A 15063-nucleotide genomic window follows, 5' to 3' on the forward strand; every position below is an offset into this window, starting at 1 on the left:
CAAGGATTTGTTACTCAGATGGTCCAAGGAATCATAGTAATGTACTCTTGGACCAGCTCTAAGACTTAATCTGCCAGTCTAGACCTTATTACCCTGGGATAGCACAGTCCCAGTGTAGGAACCGGCTTCAAGGTGCTGTGAGACCAAAGAAAGAGGCAGACAGATCCAGGATTTCACAGAGTGCAGTTCATTGCAAGAGATTTGTGCATAGAAGATTGCCTTGGATGGCAGTAAAACAGATGGATCCCTACAGTTTGGATCTGAAGGAGAGGATTTCTATGTTTGATTTCATAGCAGATTTACCTGGTTTATTTCAAGCACATTCCTGGTGCTGACAGTGGCAGGGTCTGAGTCATAAAGTTCCATATGCCACTGTTACGCTCTTGTCATATTTATAATATGCTGGGAAGGTATGTGGGAAAAACATACCAGGGTTATTTAGGGGCAATCATGGCAGGTACAACCCACATGGCTATAGTCAGGCCAAGCTGAATCCCTACATTTATGCTGGCAAAGAACACAGACTCCATGAGTTTGAAGGAGATGGAGAAAAAAGACCGCAGAATGTCTTCCTTAGTCATTGACTGTCTAGTAATGTAGTCACTTGGCACAAGACACTAATTCTACATCATTATTTTGCATGTGGTTTTATTTTATTTTTGTCATATAAATAGATCCACGCATGAGCAATGAAGAGATTTATATCTAGCTATCTTTCACCATTTCAAAGCATCTTGTCATTAGGTGAAATTCCCATTTGCTTTGGACATGTTCTTCCTTTCATATATTTTTGAATTATAGAATGCCAAGTTGCAATGTCTCAGTGAAATCTTAGCACTTTGGGCTTCCTGTATTATTAGCTTACTTCATAATATTTGATTCTGTACAATAAGGCTGGAAGTTACACATTTCTACCCAAGCACTTAACTCCTCTTTGATATTGAAACTCTTACTCTCCCTGGATCACTCTGCTGAAGCAGAGAGTTGATTTGCATCAGAAGTCAGGTTCAAACTCTGGCTTATCACCTGCTAATTTAATGATCTCTGTTACAAAGTCCCATTGACCTTCAATTTTGCTTTTCTCATCAGTAAAATGGGATTAAATCTACCTTGTGGGTTAGTAGTGACAGTAAAGATAATGTTTGTAACATTTGTAATGACAAGATAGTATTTGAAACTATAACAGCTAAGATAATGTTTGTGAACTTGCCTAGAACAGTACTTGATACATAATCTTTTGAAATTTAGTTTGTGCAAAAATTCATTGTCACCTATAATCTTTGGTGGCATTGATGGTTTTATTTTTAAAACTTCTGAATTTAAGCTACCACATCTCTTCACAGTAGCCTGCCCTATGCTGTACGGTGTATTTTTTTTTTCCTCCCTTTTTCCTTGACACAAGCTCACTCTGAAGAGGACATTTTTTCCCTACCTTTCTGGTTTTTTTCCTACCTTTAATAAATGTGCAACTTTGCCACTGTTAAAAAAACAAAGCAAAATGAAACAAAACCCTCTGAATTTCAATAATAAATCACTTGCTACATTTAAAGGATGGATTTATTATGTTCTGAATAGACATAACAATTCTTCAAGCAAAAAGCTTTCTTTGTGTTTGAAAATAAGGCTCATGATTACATGCCAAGCAAATTATAAATAAATATCAAATTCTGGGCTGCCACTTATCCTCTTCAAGGCTTTCTGAGAAAGTTAATGAATTTATCCATGGATTGGTTGAACTCAAGTAAATTTTCATTGAGCTGCTTGATTGCTCACTCTGTTAGGTGGATTATAGGTTTTTGGAGAGGGACCGTAGTTGGCAGTGCAGCTGATGCACTAGGAAACAGCATAATAATGCAGAGAAGGAAAATCACTCCATATCAGGATCAAGCTTTTAATTGCTTTTCTCAAGGCACTTGCAGACTCTATTTAAGAGCTAATTCTGAATTTTAAAGAAATGCTGGATGGGTGTAGTCATGGCCATTTAGGGTTTTCTACTTTACATTTATAAATGTTAAATAGACACATTACTACTGTCTAAAAATGGTCCAATAAATATTTACCAAGTACATTAGGCTTCTTAACTTAGTGCTTCCAACTGTGTTAATTTTGGCAATGAATGTGCAAATTAGTAAGTTTGTTTAGGAATTCTAAACTTTAAAGGGACAAAAGTGGGAAAGTAACAGGAAGTTATTTGAAAATAAGCAAGAAAAGGCCAGGCCAGTAGGAAACGGTAGCTCATCTCTGTCTCTATCTCTTCTTATACCTGTCTCCATCATTGACTCACATGATCTAGGCTATGCTGATTGATATGCCTGCTTGGAACTTCTGAACTAATGATACAAAGAAGCAGGGACTTCAGAGAGCTCTTTGGTGGCCCCAGAATCAGGTGCCCAGTGGAAGAGAGGATACAGTAGAGCTGTAGCCAGTGTCTACAGTGTAGGCTACAGCATGTATCCCACAAGGGTGATGTTTGTGTGGTCTTGACTGGATCAGTTGGCTGTGCTGTGTGATTCTGGGTAGTGTTCTTGGTTGCAGGTCTTGGTCTGGAGTCTGGCCTTCTACCCTTTATCTGCATTTTGGGAACTACCAAACGTACATTCCTAAGTTCCTTTCTGCCTCACAAGAGTCAGTTTCTTTTGCTTGGAACTAAGAACAGTATGTGATAGGATAATTAATTGAGGTTTTAGAAACAATGTTAGATGCATCAGAAAAATTCCCATGCATTAGATTTGGTATGTGAGACTTCCTCGATAAATTATATGCTTTTAAATAAATGTAATGGGAAAGGAGAAAATATGAACAGAACCCATTCAAATTAGGATTTTCATTTTTTTCTCACAATTATCAAAATACGCATCACTTTGCCTTTTTTGAAATGTCAAATTTAACAGAGGAATAATTCTAAAGTAGTGCTTTTTAAAATATATTTTTATTAGGGCATATTAAAATATTGAGTTTCAATGTGGCATTTCTATAAATGCATGTGACATGTTTTGATCACACCCATCCTCCCTATTATCCTCCCTTACACCCTTTTCCTCCTCCTCCTTTTTCCTTTCTTCTTGTTTAATAATAGTCTTCCTTCTGTGTCAAGTAATTTTTTAAACAAAATATTAGAAGGAAAAGGCAAGAATCAGAAATAGAAGGACTAGTCCATCTAGCATCTATTTGAACTCTTGACAACTCATACATTGTGGAAAATGTATATCTCCTAGTACCTAGAATAATAGTACAGCCCAAAGAAAAAGAGTCATGTCTGAAGAAAGATACAGGAACCTTTCTTTTTTCCTTCTTTTAATATTCATGCCAATCACTGAATGTTTTCTTTGTGTAAAACATTGTGCTAACAATCAGGAGAAACTCAAAAGTACAAGTTACTTGGCTGCCCTTAAAGGAAACACATTCATTCATTTTTCAATTGTTTGTTATTAGGTCCTTAGATTCAAAGATATATGAGGAATGATCCTTTTTTTCTATGGCTCATAGTTAATAGGAAAAATCATTTACAATTCACCTGACAAAACACCTATGCTATTGTTCATTTATTAGATTGTGTACTTATTACTAATTACCATGACCTATGAAGTTGTTTTTTAATTGCCATTTGCTTTATATCTCGAGTCCATATATATAAGCAGTATATAATCAAAAAGTTATAAAGAAACTCAGATTATATAGGCAGAGATGTGTTCCCAAAGGTGACATATGCAGATACTTTAATTAAAAACATGCAACTAAAATTATGACTAGCCTTTTTTAAGTTGAAGTATGTAAAGTTACACCTTTTAAAAAGAATAGATTATATACTTCAAAAATAAAATGTGATATATATCAGCGATAAATGACAACTATAGAGTAGTACTGGCTAAAAAGATAGGGTTTCTAAAAAAAAAAGTCATTGAAAATGTATTAACTGTATGAATGTGAAAGCAGTCTAGCAAGAATTTAGGGGGAAAATTATGAAGGTTAAAGCCAATTACCTTAATATTTTTCTTATTACCTTAACAATTACAATGTCATTAAAGAAAAACCACACCTATATTTAAATCTCCAATCTGGTACTAAAGATATTCTGTAAAAATTTAATGTAACTGAAAACTTTCAATCTCTAAATTTAAAAAAAAAAATCTTCTAGGCTCAGATTAAAATATGAAATATTGCCCATAAAAAAGTAAAGATACAATTGGTTTATTGAATGGAATCAAAAGTTACTAACATTTCTTTGATGCTTGGAACTACTGTTTCATTTATCTGAATATTTTATTATTTTTCTTTGTAGTACAAGTTATCTCTAGTAGCTTATAGAGGTACCATCTCCAAAGTACTTCTATCTTTTACTATTCAGATAAAATTAAAACTATTCTTTATTAATTATGTATGTATTTTTGCCAACATTTAACATGACAGGTATCTAGTTATTTTTCCACTAAAATCAGTATGATATTTTCATTACAGCAGTACTGCACTTAAAAAATGTTAACAATAAAACAAAGAATCATTGCCTTATTTGACTATTTGACATATTTTAAATCTCCCACAAAAGAGAAAAATTATGAAGAGAAGAATGCAGACTTTCTTGAGGCGTAAATAGGTTAAAGAACTCCAAAACTTAAGTTATGATTCAGTAACCTGGGAGAAGGTTAAATACACTTAGATATCTTAAGACATGAGTCAGAATCTAGACTACCCTTCTTTCTAGTAAATTTGCTTTTGCTAAGGAGCAGCTTCTTTTGAGTTTCAGGTTTTCACCTGTCAAATGAGTAGTAATATCCATTTCTACGATTGTTGTGAAAATGAAATTATATAATGTGTATCAGGTACCTGGCATGTAGTAGGCAACTCAACAAATATTAATTTCCTAGTTTTTTTTTCTACTAGGAGCTTAAGATTTGGTTGCAAGGATAAGCAGTAAACCCATGAAAAGGTAAAGAAAAATCTGTGAGTTAAGTTACAATTCACATGCATTGAGGTGGTTGGAGAAAATGATCTCTGAAGTTCCTTCCAGCTGTAAACATTGATTATTCAATGACAGCTGTATAGGAAGTGTCATGGGGCAGTGCATGATGAATTGGCAATTGGGAGGTGCAGACAGTTAAGTGCCATGAGGTCAAACAGGAGCGGCTGCCTTGGGCTGGAATGGTTTAGGAAGACTATTAAAAAAATTCTGAGCTGCTTGAGCTGCAACAAAAGCCTGATTCAATTAGAGTAACGGGCAAGAGTCTGATTATAATACAAATTCAGACCAACCTGAGGAGAATGAGAAACAAAATGCTAGCGAAAAAGGAAAAGGCAGCATCAGCAATTTGGCTTCTGAAACACACAAAGAATAGTAAGTAGGTATACTTTTTACCCTTAAGTCTTGTAGTGTAGGGGAAGTATATTAGCCTGCTAGGAGTCTCTTGTGAGTGTCAGAATCTGTTAGAAATGTGTTGGCACCCAGTAATAGAAAATCTGACCAATAGTGGTCTAAACAAATAAGCTCTTACTTATTTTTTCTCTTACATAGAATCTAAATGTGGACAGCTCAAGATTGATGCCTCTGCAGAATGACACTGCCAAGGTGCAGATTCTTTCTAGCTGTCTCTACCTTGGAATGGTGGCATTTGCCTTTATTGCTTGTTGCCTTAGAGCTATTTTATGGCTGCTGCACCTCTGGGTATCAAATCTTCCACACTAAGAAGAGACAGCAGAGTGAATGAGCAGAGTGAAGGCAAAATGACATGCCCACTGAACCTGAACCATTTTATTTATTTATTTGTTTGTTTGTTTATTTATTACTATTGGGATCGAACTCAAGACCTTGTGCTCGCAAGGCAGGTGTGGCGCCACTGAGCTAGATCCAGGGACCCCTGAATGATTTTATTGAGAAGCTAAAGCTTTCCTGGAAGATTGTCCAATAGACTTTTTCTGGTTATTTTCTGCTGACCAAAATTATGTCTCATTTCTGCCTCTAGTGGGAGAAGGGGAATGTGGATGGGATTAAGTAGCCAATCAAGAGTGGAGATAAAAGTGTTCCCTTAAAACCTTGTAAAAATAATTACTATAAATGATAGAATCAGGGAATTGTTTTTCTTAACCAGAATTTTTTCAGTTTTTTAAAAATTAAACTTTTGAGTTTTGAGATAATTATAGATTCAAATGTGGTTGTGGAAATAATACAAAGAGATCTACTACACATTTTACTTAGGCTCCCATAATAGTATCTTGCAAAACTCATACAATATTGCAAGTGGATGATGACACTGATACAGGTAAAATTCAAAACATTTCTATCACAATGAGGATTCCTAATGCTACTAATTTAGTTATAGCTCTCCTACCCTAAGCCCTTTCTTAATTTCTGGGATCACTAATCTGTTTCCCTTTTTTATAATTTGTCATTTCCAGAGTAGTTATGTATTTTACATTCATCCAACAAGTAATGAGTGACCTAGTTCTATTGCTGCCAACATTTGGTGTTAACGCTATTTTTAAATTTTAACCATTCTGATAAATGGGTAGAGGTATTTCAATGTACTTTTAATTTAGATATTTTTAATGACTAATGCTGTTGTCTTAGTTACTTTCTTTGCTGAGACAAAGTAGCAAACCTCACAAATTAAGAAAGAAAGGTTTATTTTGGTCCACATTTTGCAGAGATTTCAGACCATAGTTGGCTGGCTACAAGGCAGGATGGCATTGCAGAGGACCATAATATTGATTAAGCCCAAAGCAGGCTGTGAAGAGTTAACTCCACAATTGGCTTGTTTATAGAAGTGAATCTGACCGAAGCCTATGTGTGGAGGTCACAGTAACTTGCAACCAAATTTCATTCCCACAACTAAAACCTGACTAGAAGAATAAAGTTCTAATTACAACCATATATTGTGTCTATTCCATTCCTAATTCAAGAATGCTTTGTCTTGTCCTTTATAAGCCTTGTTTATATTAATTTCCATACAAACCACATGTAGTCCTGCCCTCACATTTAGCTTGCCTTTACCCCAATTGATTGCCAATAAAAATCAGTGCCTGGGACTGGCCAGCACCTTTGTCAGTTGCACTACCTTTGGTCATTCTGGCACCCTGCTTTCCCTCAGTCCTGTCCTTTAGTTTTTTTCTCAGGCCTGCATCGTATACTAGGCAGGATACTGGAACCTAACTGTTAGAGGTCTCCAGTATGGCATGGCAGAGGAGAAACAGTTCATGACATGGTGGTGAGAAGCATGGGAAGGATGAAGGATATATACTTTCCAGGCCACACCCTCAGTGACCCACCTCTTCCCACCAGGCTTCACCTTTTTTTTTAATTCTAGCACATGGTCAAAAATTTTATCTTTCAAACAAAAGGTTCCACATATTTATTACTAATCCAACCTACTAGTACAAACTGTTTGAACAAAACCAAAAAGCATATTCCTAATAAACATGTCTAACTGTCTAAACATTGAGACATTCTAAGCTTGACATAATATCAGTTTTGTTTTGTTTTTTTTTTGGTACCGGGGATCGAACTTGGGTCCTTGCACTTGCAAGGCAGGTGGCAGAACCACTGCGCTAAATCGCCGGCCCAAGCTTGATATAATAAAATGATAGTGATCTTAATACAGCTTAAGTATGTGTGTGAACTCATGTGCAATTCCTTATAGACCCAGCTTGGTACGTCTCCAATGTCTCCTCTTGGAGTTGTACCTGATTTTATTACCAATTTTCATCTGAGTCCACTGAGGGATGGGATGATTCTGCTTTTGTTTTTTGGCCAGGAATTGCCTGATCCTGAAAGTCTTATGCGAAGACATGGCGAGGAATGGAGTCAAATGTACACACCACAATGTTGGAGAGCACAGCCAAACTTTCTCTGCAGGGCAGTGACTAAGATCACTAGGATTCTGAGTAACTTGTGAATGCTTGCAACTCCAGCATGATTCTGTTACTGTTGCTGTCTGAGCTCCACTGCGGCAAATCTCCAGGCTTCACCTCTTAACATCACACTCAGCTATACAGACCAATCAGAGGTCTGTATCCAGTCTTAATCCAGTATGATGCATCCATGATCCAGTCACTTTCCAAAAGCCCTACCTAAAAGAGCATGAGGCTATGAGGAGACATCTAAAATATAAACCACAACAGTTGTCAATCATCTTAATCATGTTTATTTGACATCTGTATACATTCTTCAGTGGAATGTCTTGCTATGTAGCCCAGGCTGGCCACTGGCCTCTAACACTGATCCTCCTACCTCAGCCTCCCAAGTGCTGGGATTATAAATGTGCACCATCACACCCACCAGGCTCTCTTGTGTCTTTTCTCCATTTTCTAATTTACTTTTAAATTTTGAGAGTTCTTAACATATTCTAGACACTAGGGCTTTGATACGGTTTGCCCATATTTTTTCCCACTCTGTAGTTTATCTTTTTAATTATCTTAATAGGGTATTTGACAGAGCAAATTTTGAAAATTTTTAATGAAGTCCAAAATATCAGTTTTCCTTTGGTGGATCATATTTTTGGAGTGAAGTATAAAAGCTCTTTGCCTAGTCCTATATTATATGGCAAAGATTTTCTCCCATGTTTTATTCAAAAACTTTTGTAGTTTTACATTTAGCTTTAATCTAGGATCTGTTTTGAGTTAATTTTTTAGTACATATGCTGGCAAAGTGAGCACTTGAGTTAATTTTTATATAAGGCATGAGGCAATTATTCCTTCTGTGGATATTCACTTGGATCAGCACCACTTATGTAAAGACTATCTTTTCTCTGTTGAATTGCTTTTGTGCTTTTGACCAAAATCAGTTGGTTGAATGCATTGTGGAGGACCAATTTCTGGGTTCTCTATTTTCTTCAGTTGACCTACATCCATTCCCCCACCAATACTTCATAATCTTTATTATTTTACCCCATAATAAGTCTTGAAATCATGTAGACTGATACTTTATTCTTTTTCCAAAATTGTTTTGACTTTTCTAGTTAGTTTGCCTTTCCATCTACATTTTTGAATAATTTTGTTTACATTTACAAAAAATCTTGTATAAAATATAATTGATTTTTTTCTTATATTTTGTGATCTTGAGTTCACTTACTCTAGTATTCTTGGTTTGTAGATTTCTTGGGATTTTCTATGCAAACAAAAACATCTGCATTTATGGACAGTTTCATTTCTTCCTTTCTTATCTTCATGCTTTTTATTTCTTTTTATTCCCTTATTGCACTGGCTAGAACTTCTAGTACTATGTTAGATAAGAATGGTGAGAGTGAATGCTTTTTCCCTTGTTACCAATTGTAGAGGGAAAGTATTTAGTCTTTTATCATTGTGCATAATGTCACCTTCATGTTTTTTCTATTCTCTATCAAATTGAGAAATACTTCCCATTTCTATATTTCAAGAAATTTTTGTTATGAATTAGTTTTGAATTTTTCCAAATGTTTCTAAAGTATCAATTGATATGATTATGTGATACTGTAGGGTATTAATATGGTCCATTATTGAAATCAATACATTGATTCTTTAATATTAATCCAGTCTTATGGCAGGGGGTATCACAAGCCCCAATTTGAAACTATACTACAAAGCTACTGTGATAAAAACAGCATGGTACTGGCAAAGAAACAGACCTGAGGACCCGTGGAACAGATTAGAAGACACAGAAACAACTCCAGACACACTCAGCCATCTCATCTTCAACAAAGGAGCCAAACACCCTCACTGGAGGAAAGATAGCCTTTTTAATAAGTGATGCTGGAAAAATTGGGTTTCAACTTGCCAAAGATTAAAACTAGACCGGCCCACGGTAGTGCAGCTGCTTTGAGGTACCTACTCCGTTCAAAGCACTGTGCCAGAACCTGGGTTGTAAACTGTAATGTGGTGTTCAATGTGGATAGACTGCTTTCCTCTTTGACAGTAGATCTTCATGGAGGAGCACGGAGTGACCCAGACTGAACACATGGCGACCATAGAAACCCATGCAGTGGCCCAGCAGGTACAGCAAGTTCATGTGGCCACTTACACTGAGCACAGCATGCTGAGTGCTGATGAAGACTCCCCATCCTCCCCTGAGGACACCTCTTATGATGATTCTGATATACTCAACTCCACTGCAGCCGACGAAGTGACAGCCCATCTGGCTGCTGCAGTACCGGAAATTGAACTCGGGACCTTGCGCTTGCCAGGCACGCACAGTGCCACTGAGCTAAATCCCCAGCCCTCATTACACGTTTAGCCTTGTTTTTGCATGTTTTACATTTTAAGGATATCACTGTAATCCTACATTTCTTTAACATGTTTCTTTCATTTAGCATTTTTCTAAAATTCATCCCTGTTGATAATGATATATATTTTAATTTTACCTGTTATTTGATATTGCATTTGTTATCTGAATATCTCTTTTGGTAGATGCCATTTTTTGCTATTAGAATTGCTGCAGATAATAATTATTTTACATGTTTTATTGTCTACATGTATGATTTCTCTGTGACCCAGAATAAATAAATACACATATGACTAAAATAATACCTACCTCCTTTTCAGTTAATACACTCTGTGATATGGCCCAATTTATTATATTTTATTAGAAAAAACACTGCTTATGGACCACTAAAGGGTCACAACTTGCAGTTTGCAAAACACTGTTTGAGGGGAATTGAAGACCTAAAGGTAGGCACATTTTCACTCACCTTTACTAAATATTACCAAATGTCTTTTCAAATCACCATGAATTTACCTTCCTACAAAGAGTGTACTAGAATGCCTATTGTTTTTCATCCTTCAGATCCATTTGTACCTGTCTTTTTTATTTTTGTCCATCTGGAGATGAAACTATCTCAATATTGGTTTAACTTGCATTTCTCTGAGTTATAGTTTTATTTTTCCACGTGGACAATCCACAACATATTTTTGATAGTCTTTTATTTTCCACCTCTATCTACTGACACAGGAAGGTGGTTATAAACTTTGCAATTTGGTTGTATTGGTTTAATTATTTATTCTTGATCTAGTTCCACAAATTTTAAATAACTGTAGCTTTATAGTGATTATGTAATATATGGTAGGATGAGTGTTCCCCCACCTCCTGTTCTTAATGATTTCTAAATTGTTTTGTGTGCTGGGCATGGAAGTGCATGCCTGTGATCCCAGCACTCAGGAGGCCAAGGCAGGAGGATTGCCACAAGTTCAAGGCCAGCCTAGGATACTTAGTGAGTTCAAGGCTACCCTGAAAAAAAAATTGTTCTGTTTGTTTTTGGCCATTACACTTCCATTTAAAAATTAAGATTAATTTATCAAATTCCACAGAAACCCTTATTGGAGTTTTCATTTGTATTGTGTTGAATTCATAATTGACAAAATTCAGCATCTTTATCCATAATAGTCTCAAACTGGAAATAGCCCAAGTGTTCATCAATAAGATAATGAGTAAACAAGTTGGTTTATCTTTATAATGGAATGTTACCCAGAAATAGAAAGGAACAAACTACTGCTAGATAGAGCAACATAGATGAATCTAAAAATATTCTAAGTGAAAGAAGTCTTACTCAAAAAGAGTATATACTATATAATTCTGTTTATTTACAGTTCTAGAATAGGAAAGACTAACAGAATGAAAAAAATCAAAATAGTAGTCTCTTTGGGAAGTAAATATGAGAATTGACTGGGAAAAGATATGAAATAACTTTCTGTGGCTGTATCTTCATAGAAGATTGGGTTTCATAAACATATGGAATACATTTTTAAAAAATGTATCAACCCAGGCATGGTGGCACATGCCTGCAATCCCAGCACTTGGGAGGCTGAGGCAGGAGGGTTGCCTTGAGTTTGAGGCCAGCCTGGACTACATAGTGAGTTCAAGGTTAGCCTGAACTACATAGTAGGACCCTGTCTCAAACAAAACAACCCCCAAATAAGCAAGTAAGACAAAAATGTATTGAATATATACTTGGGTTTGTGTATTTCATGTAAATGTCACCTAAGGGAAAAGATGCAAACAAATATTGAACTCTAGCTAATGATGTGCTTACTGAAGTTTTAGGGATATTGTATTTATATTTACAGTTTACTTTGAAATGCATAAAGAATAATATGGATTGATCAATGAATAGGAAGATAGACACATAGGTACAGTAAAATGTTAAAAGTCTTTCAACATTGCTTATGTGTATGAAAGTTTTCATACACACAACTCAATAGCAAAGAAATAACCTGATTTAAAAAATGGATCATTGGGTGTGATGGTGCATGCTGGTAATCTCAGCACTCCAGAGGCTGAGACAGGAGGATCACTATGAGTTTGAAGCCAGTGTAGGCTACATAATGAGTTCAAGGCCAGCCTGAACTATATAATGAGACCCTGTCTCAAACAAACAACCAACCAACTACCACAACAACAAAATGGATAAAGGACCTAAATAGACATCTTTCCAAAGAATATATACAAGTGGCAAAAAGGATATAAAAAGATATTCAACATCACAGGGAAATGCAAATCAAAACGACAGTAAGATAACACCATATACCTGTTGGGATGGTTATTATAAAAAGATAACCAATATTGGAAAGGTTGTTGAGCAGTTGGAATCCTTGTACACTATTGGTGGGGATTTTTATATTGTGCAACCACTATGGAAAACAGTATAGGATTTCCTCAAAAAGTTAAAAATAGAAGTACTAAATAAGAACCAAGATACATCATGCAAAGGTACAAGTTCCCCATGAGAAATGTAAATGTGTTGTATACCTAAAATGTACCAATAAAAGAATTTAATAAATAACTAAAAAAAAAAAAAAACTAGACCTTTATCTCTCACCATGCACTAAACTAAAATTGAAATGGATTAAAGATCTAAATATTAAAATAGAATCTCTGAACCAGTTGGAACTGAGGTTAGGTAGAACCCTTGAAGACATTGGTGTAGGAAAAGATTTTATGAACAAAACCTCAGTTGCCCATGAACTAGCATAAACAATCAACAAGTGGGATCTATTCTTATTAAAAAGCTTCTGCACAGCAAGAGAAACCACCAGCAGTGTGAAGAGACAACCCACAATGTGGGAAAAAATCTTCACCTACTGTTCCTCAGACTAAGGTCTACTATCTTGAATCTATAAAGAATTTAAGAAAATCAGAACTCCCAAATTTAAAGACCCAATCCAAAAATGGACATCTGAAATGAACAAAGAAGTAGAATAGCAAATAAACATATGAAAAAATGTTCAACATCACTGGTCCTTCAAGAGATGCAAATGAAAACAAAGCTGAGATTTCACCTCACCCCAGAAAGAATGGCTGCTATCAAGAAATCAACCAATAACAAATGTTATCAGGGCTGTGGGGAAAGAGGAACACTGCTCCACTGCTGGTGGGAGTGTAGACTGGTGCAACCATTGTTGAAATCAGTATGGAGATACCTTAACGAACTAGGATTAGAGGTCCCATTTGATACAGCTATTCCCCTGCTGGGTATCTTCCCCAAAGAATCATACTACAGTGATATATGTGCACCCATGTTCATAGCAGCACAATTTGTAATAGCTAAAACTTGGAAGCAGCCCAATTTCCCATCAACTGGAGACCAGATAAAGAAAATGTGGTTTTTAATAAAATGGAGTACTACTCAGCCATAAAAAATGAGGAATTAGAGACATTTATAGCTAAATGGATGCACATTGAGGTGATACTCTTAAGTGAAATAAATAGGACACACGTGTAAATACCAAATAGTTTCTCTGGTGTGAGAAACTGAAAGTGTAAATAAGGACTAAAAGGTAAAATATACAATGTGAAATAGGATGAAAAGGGGCAAAGGGGAAAGAGAAGAAAGGGGGTAGAGGAAAGGAAAGAAGGGAATGGAATTAATATGAGAAAATGAAAAAAAGGAAACAAAGTTTTTATAAATAGGGAGGGATGGAGGGGTTGAAGGGAGGGCAGGGAAAAATAAGAACCAAGGGAGATTATGTAAAAATGAAAATTTCCAATGATGAATGTCATTATATTGTATACCTAAAATGTACCAATAAAATTTTAAAAATCCAGTCTTACATCCCTAGAATAAATCCAAGGTGGTAATTATGTATATAATTTATTGTGATGTTGCTGAATTCTATTGGTTAATATTTTGAGAAGATTGTTGTTGTTTTGTTTGGTGCTGGGTTTTGAACTCAGGGCCCCATGTAAGCTAAGTGCATTTTCTACCACTGAGTATGCACTCAAGGATTTTAAAATTTATATTTATGGAAGAGATTAGTCATAGTTTTCTTTCCTTTTGCATTGTCTGCTTTTAGTGTCAAGATAGCAGCTTCATAACATAGATTGAGAAGTGTTCTTTTCTCTTTTATTTTTTGGAAGAGATTGTGTACAATTAATGTTAATTCTTAAACATTTGGTATAGTTCTCCAGTAAAATTATTGAGACCTGGTTTGAGAGTTTTTAAATTACAGATTTTGTTTCCTTAGTAGTTACTTTGTTATTCTGTCTTAGTTACTTTTCTTGCTGAGACAAAATACCCAACAACCAAAGTTAAAGGAGGAAAGGTTATTTCAGCTCACAGTTTATAGAGGCCTCAGTCCATAATCATTGGCTTCAAGGCAAGGTGGCATGGCAGAGGGGCATTACAGAGCAGCCAGCAGCAGGCAAGCAGCAAATAAAGCCTGCCTTTATATTTCATACAGCCTGCCTGCCCTTTGGGAAGTGTCACTCAAACCCAGGGTGGGGCATCCTTAATCTCAGCATCATACCCTTAATTCCAGCATCACACATTTAATTCCAGCATCACACACCCTAGATCTGAGGCTTTGGGTTGATATCTAGATACAAGCCATGACATATCTAAACTATCCATTTCATATTAAGTGAGTTGTGGTAGTTTGTAGCTTTTGAAGAATTGGTCTATTTTGTCTAAGTTGTCAAATTATATGTACAAATTTGTCTATAGAATTCCCTTGATATGAAATTCTTTGCCACTTATCTAAATCTCCCTGCAAGATATTCAGAAACATTACATATATTATCAATTTTTTATTTCCTTGATCAATTCTCTCAGCCATCTAATTGCTCCAATTGGACTGCAGTTCCCCCATCCAGCAACTCAGGATCTTGCT

The 15063-nt window shown here is 35.7% G+C and overlaps 2 protein-coding genes across 2 annotated transcripts in view; both read right to left on the minus strand.

The window, feature by feature from the left end:
• The window catches only part of B3galnt1 (beta-1,3-N-acetylgalactosaminyltransferase 1 (Globoside blood group)), a 151371-nt gene that overhangs the window by 123175 nt on the left and 13133 nt on the right, over positions 1-15063 (minus strand). The gene's annotated exons all lie outside the window — the stretch shown is intronic.
• Positions 4169-11481, minus strand: LOC101703068 (large ribosomal subunit protein eL39-like). The gene has a single exon (XM_087186957.1). It carries the CDS (start codon positions 7776-7778, stop codon positions 7623-7625), a length of 156 nt encoding a protein of 51 aa, XP_087043083.1. The 5' UTR covers positions 7779-11481; the 3' UTR covers positions 4169-7622.

This window comes from Heterocephalus glaber, unplaced genomic scaffold (assembly GCF_053883595.1).
Source record: "Heterocephalus glaber isolate CG9 unplaced genomic scaffold, H.glaber_assembly_v1.0 deba00001504, whole genome shotgun sequence".
Classification (NCBI taxonomy): domain Eukaryota; kingdom Metazoa; phylum Chordata; class Mammalia; order Rodentia; family Bathyergidae; genus Heterocephalus; species Heterocephalus glaber.

Coding starts and splice junctions, on each gene's coding strand:
- LOC101703068 (XM_087186957.1), bottom strand. CDS start 7,778: ATGTCTTCGCATAAGACTTTCAGGATCAGGCAATTCCTGGCCAAAAAA.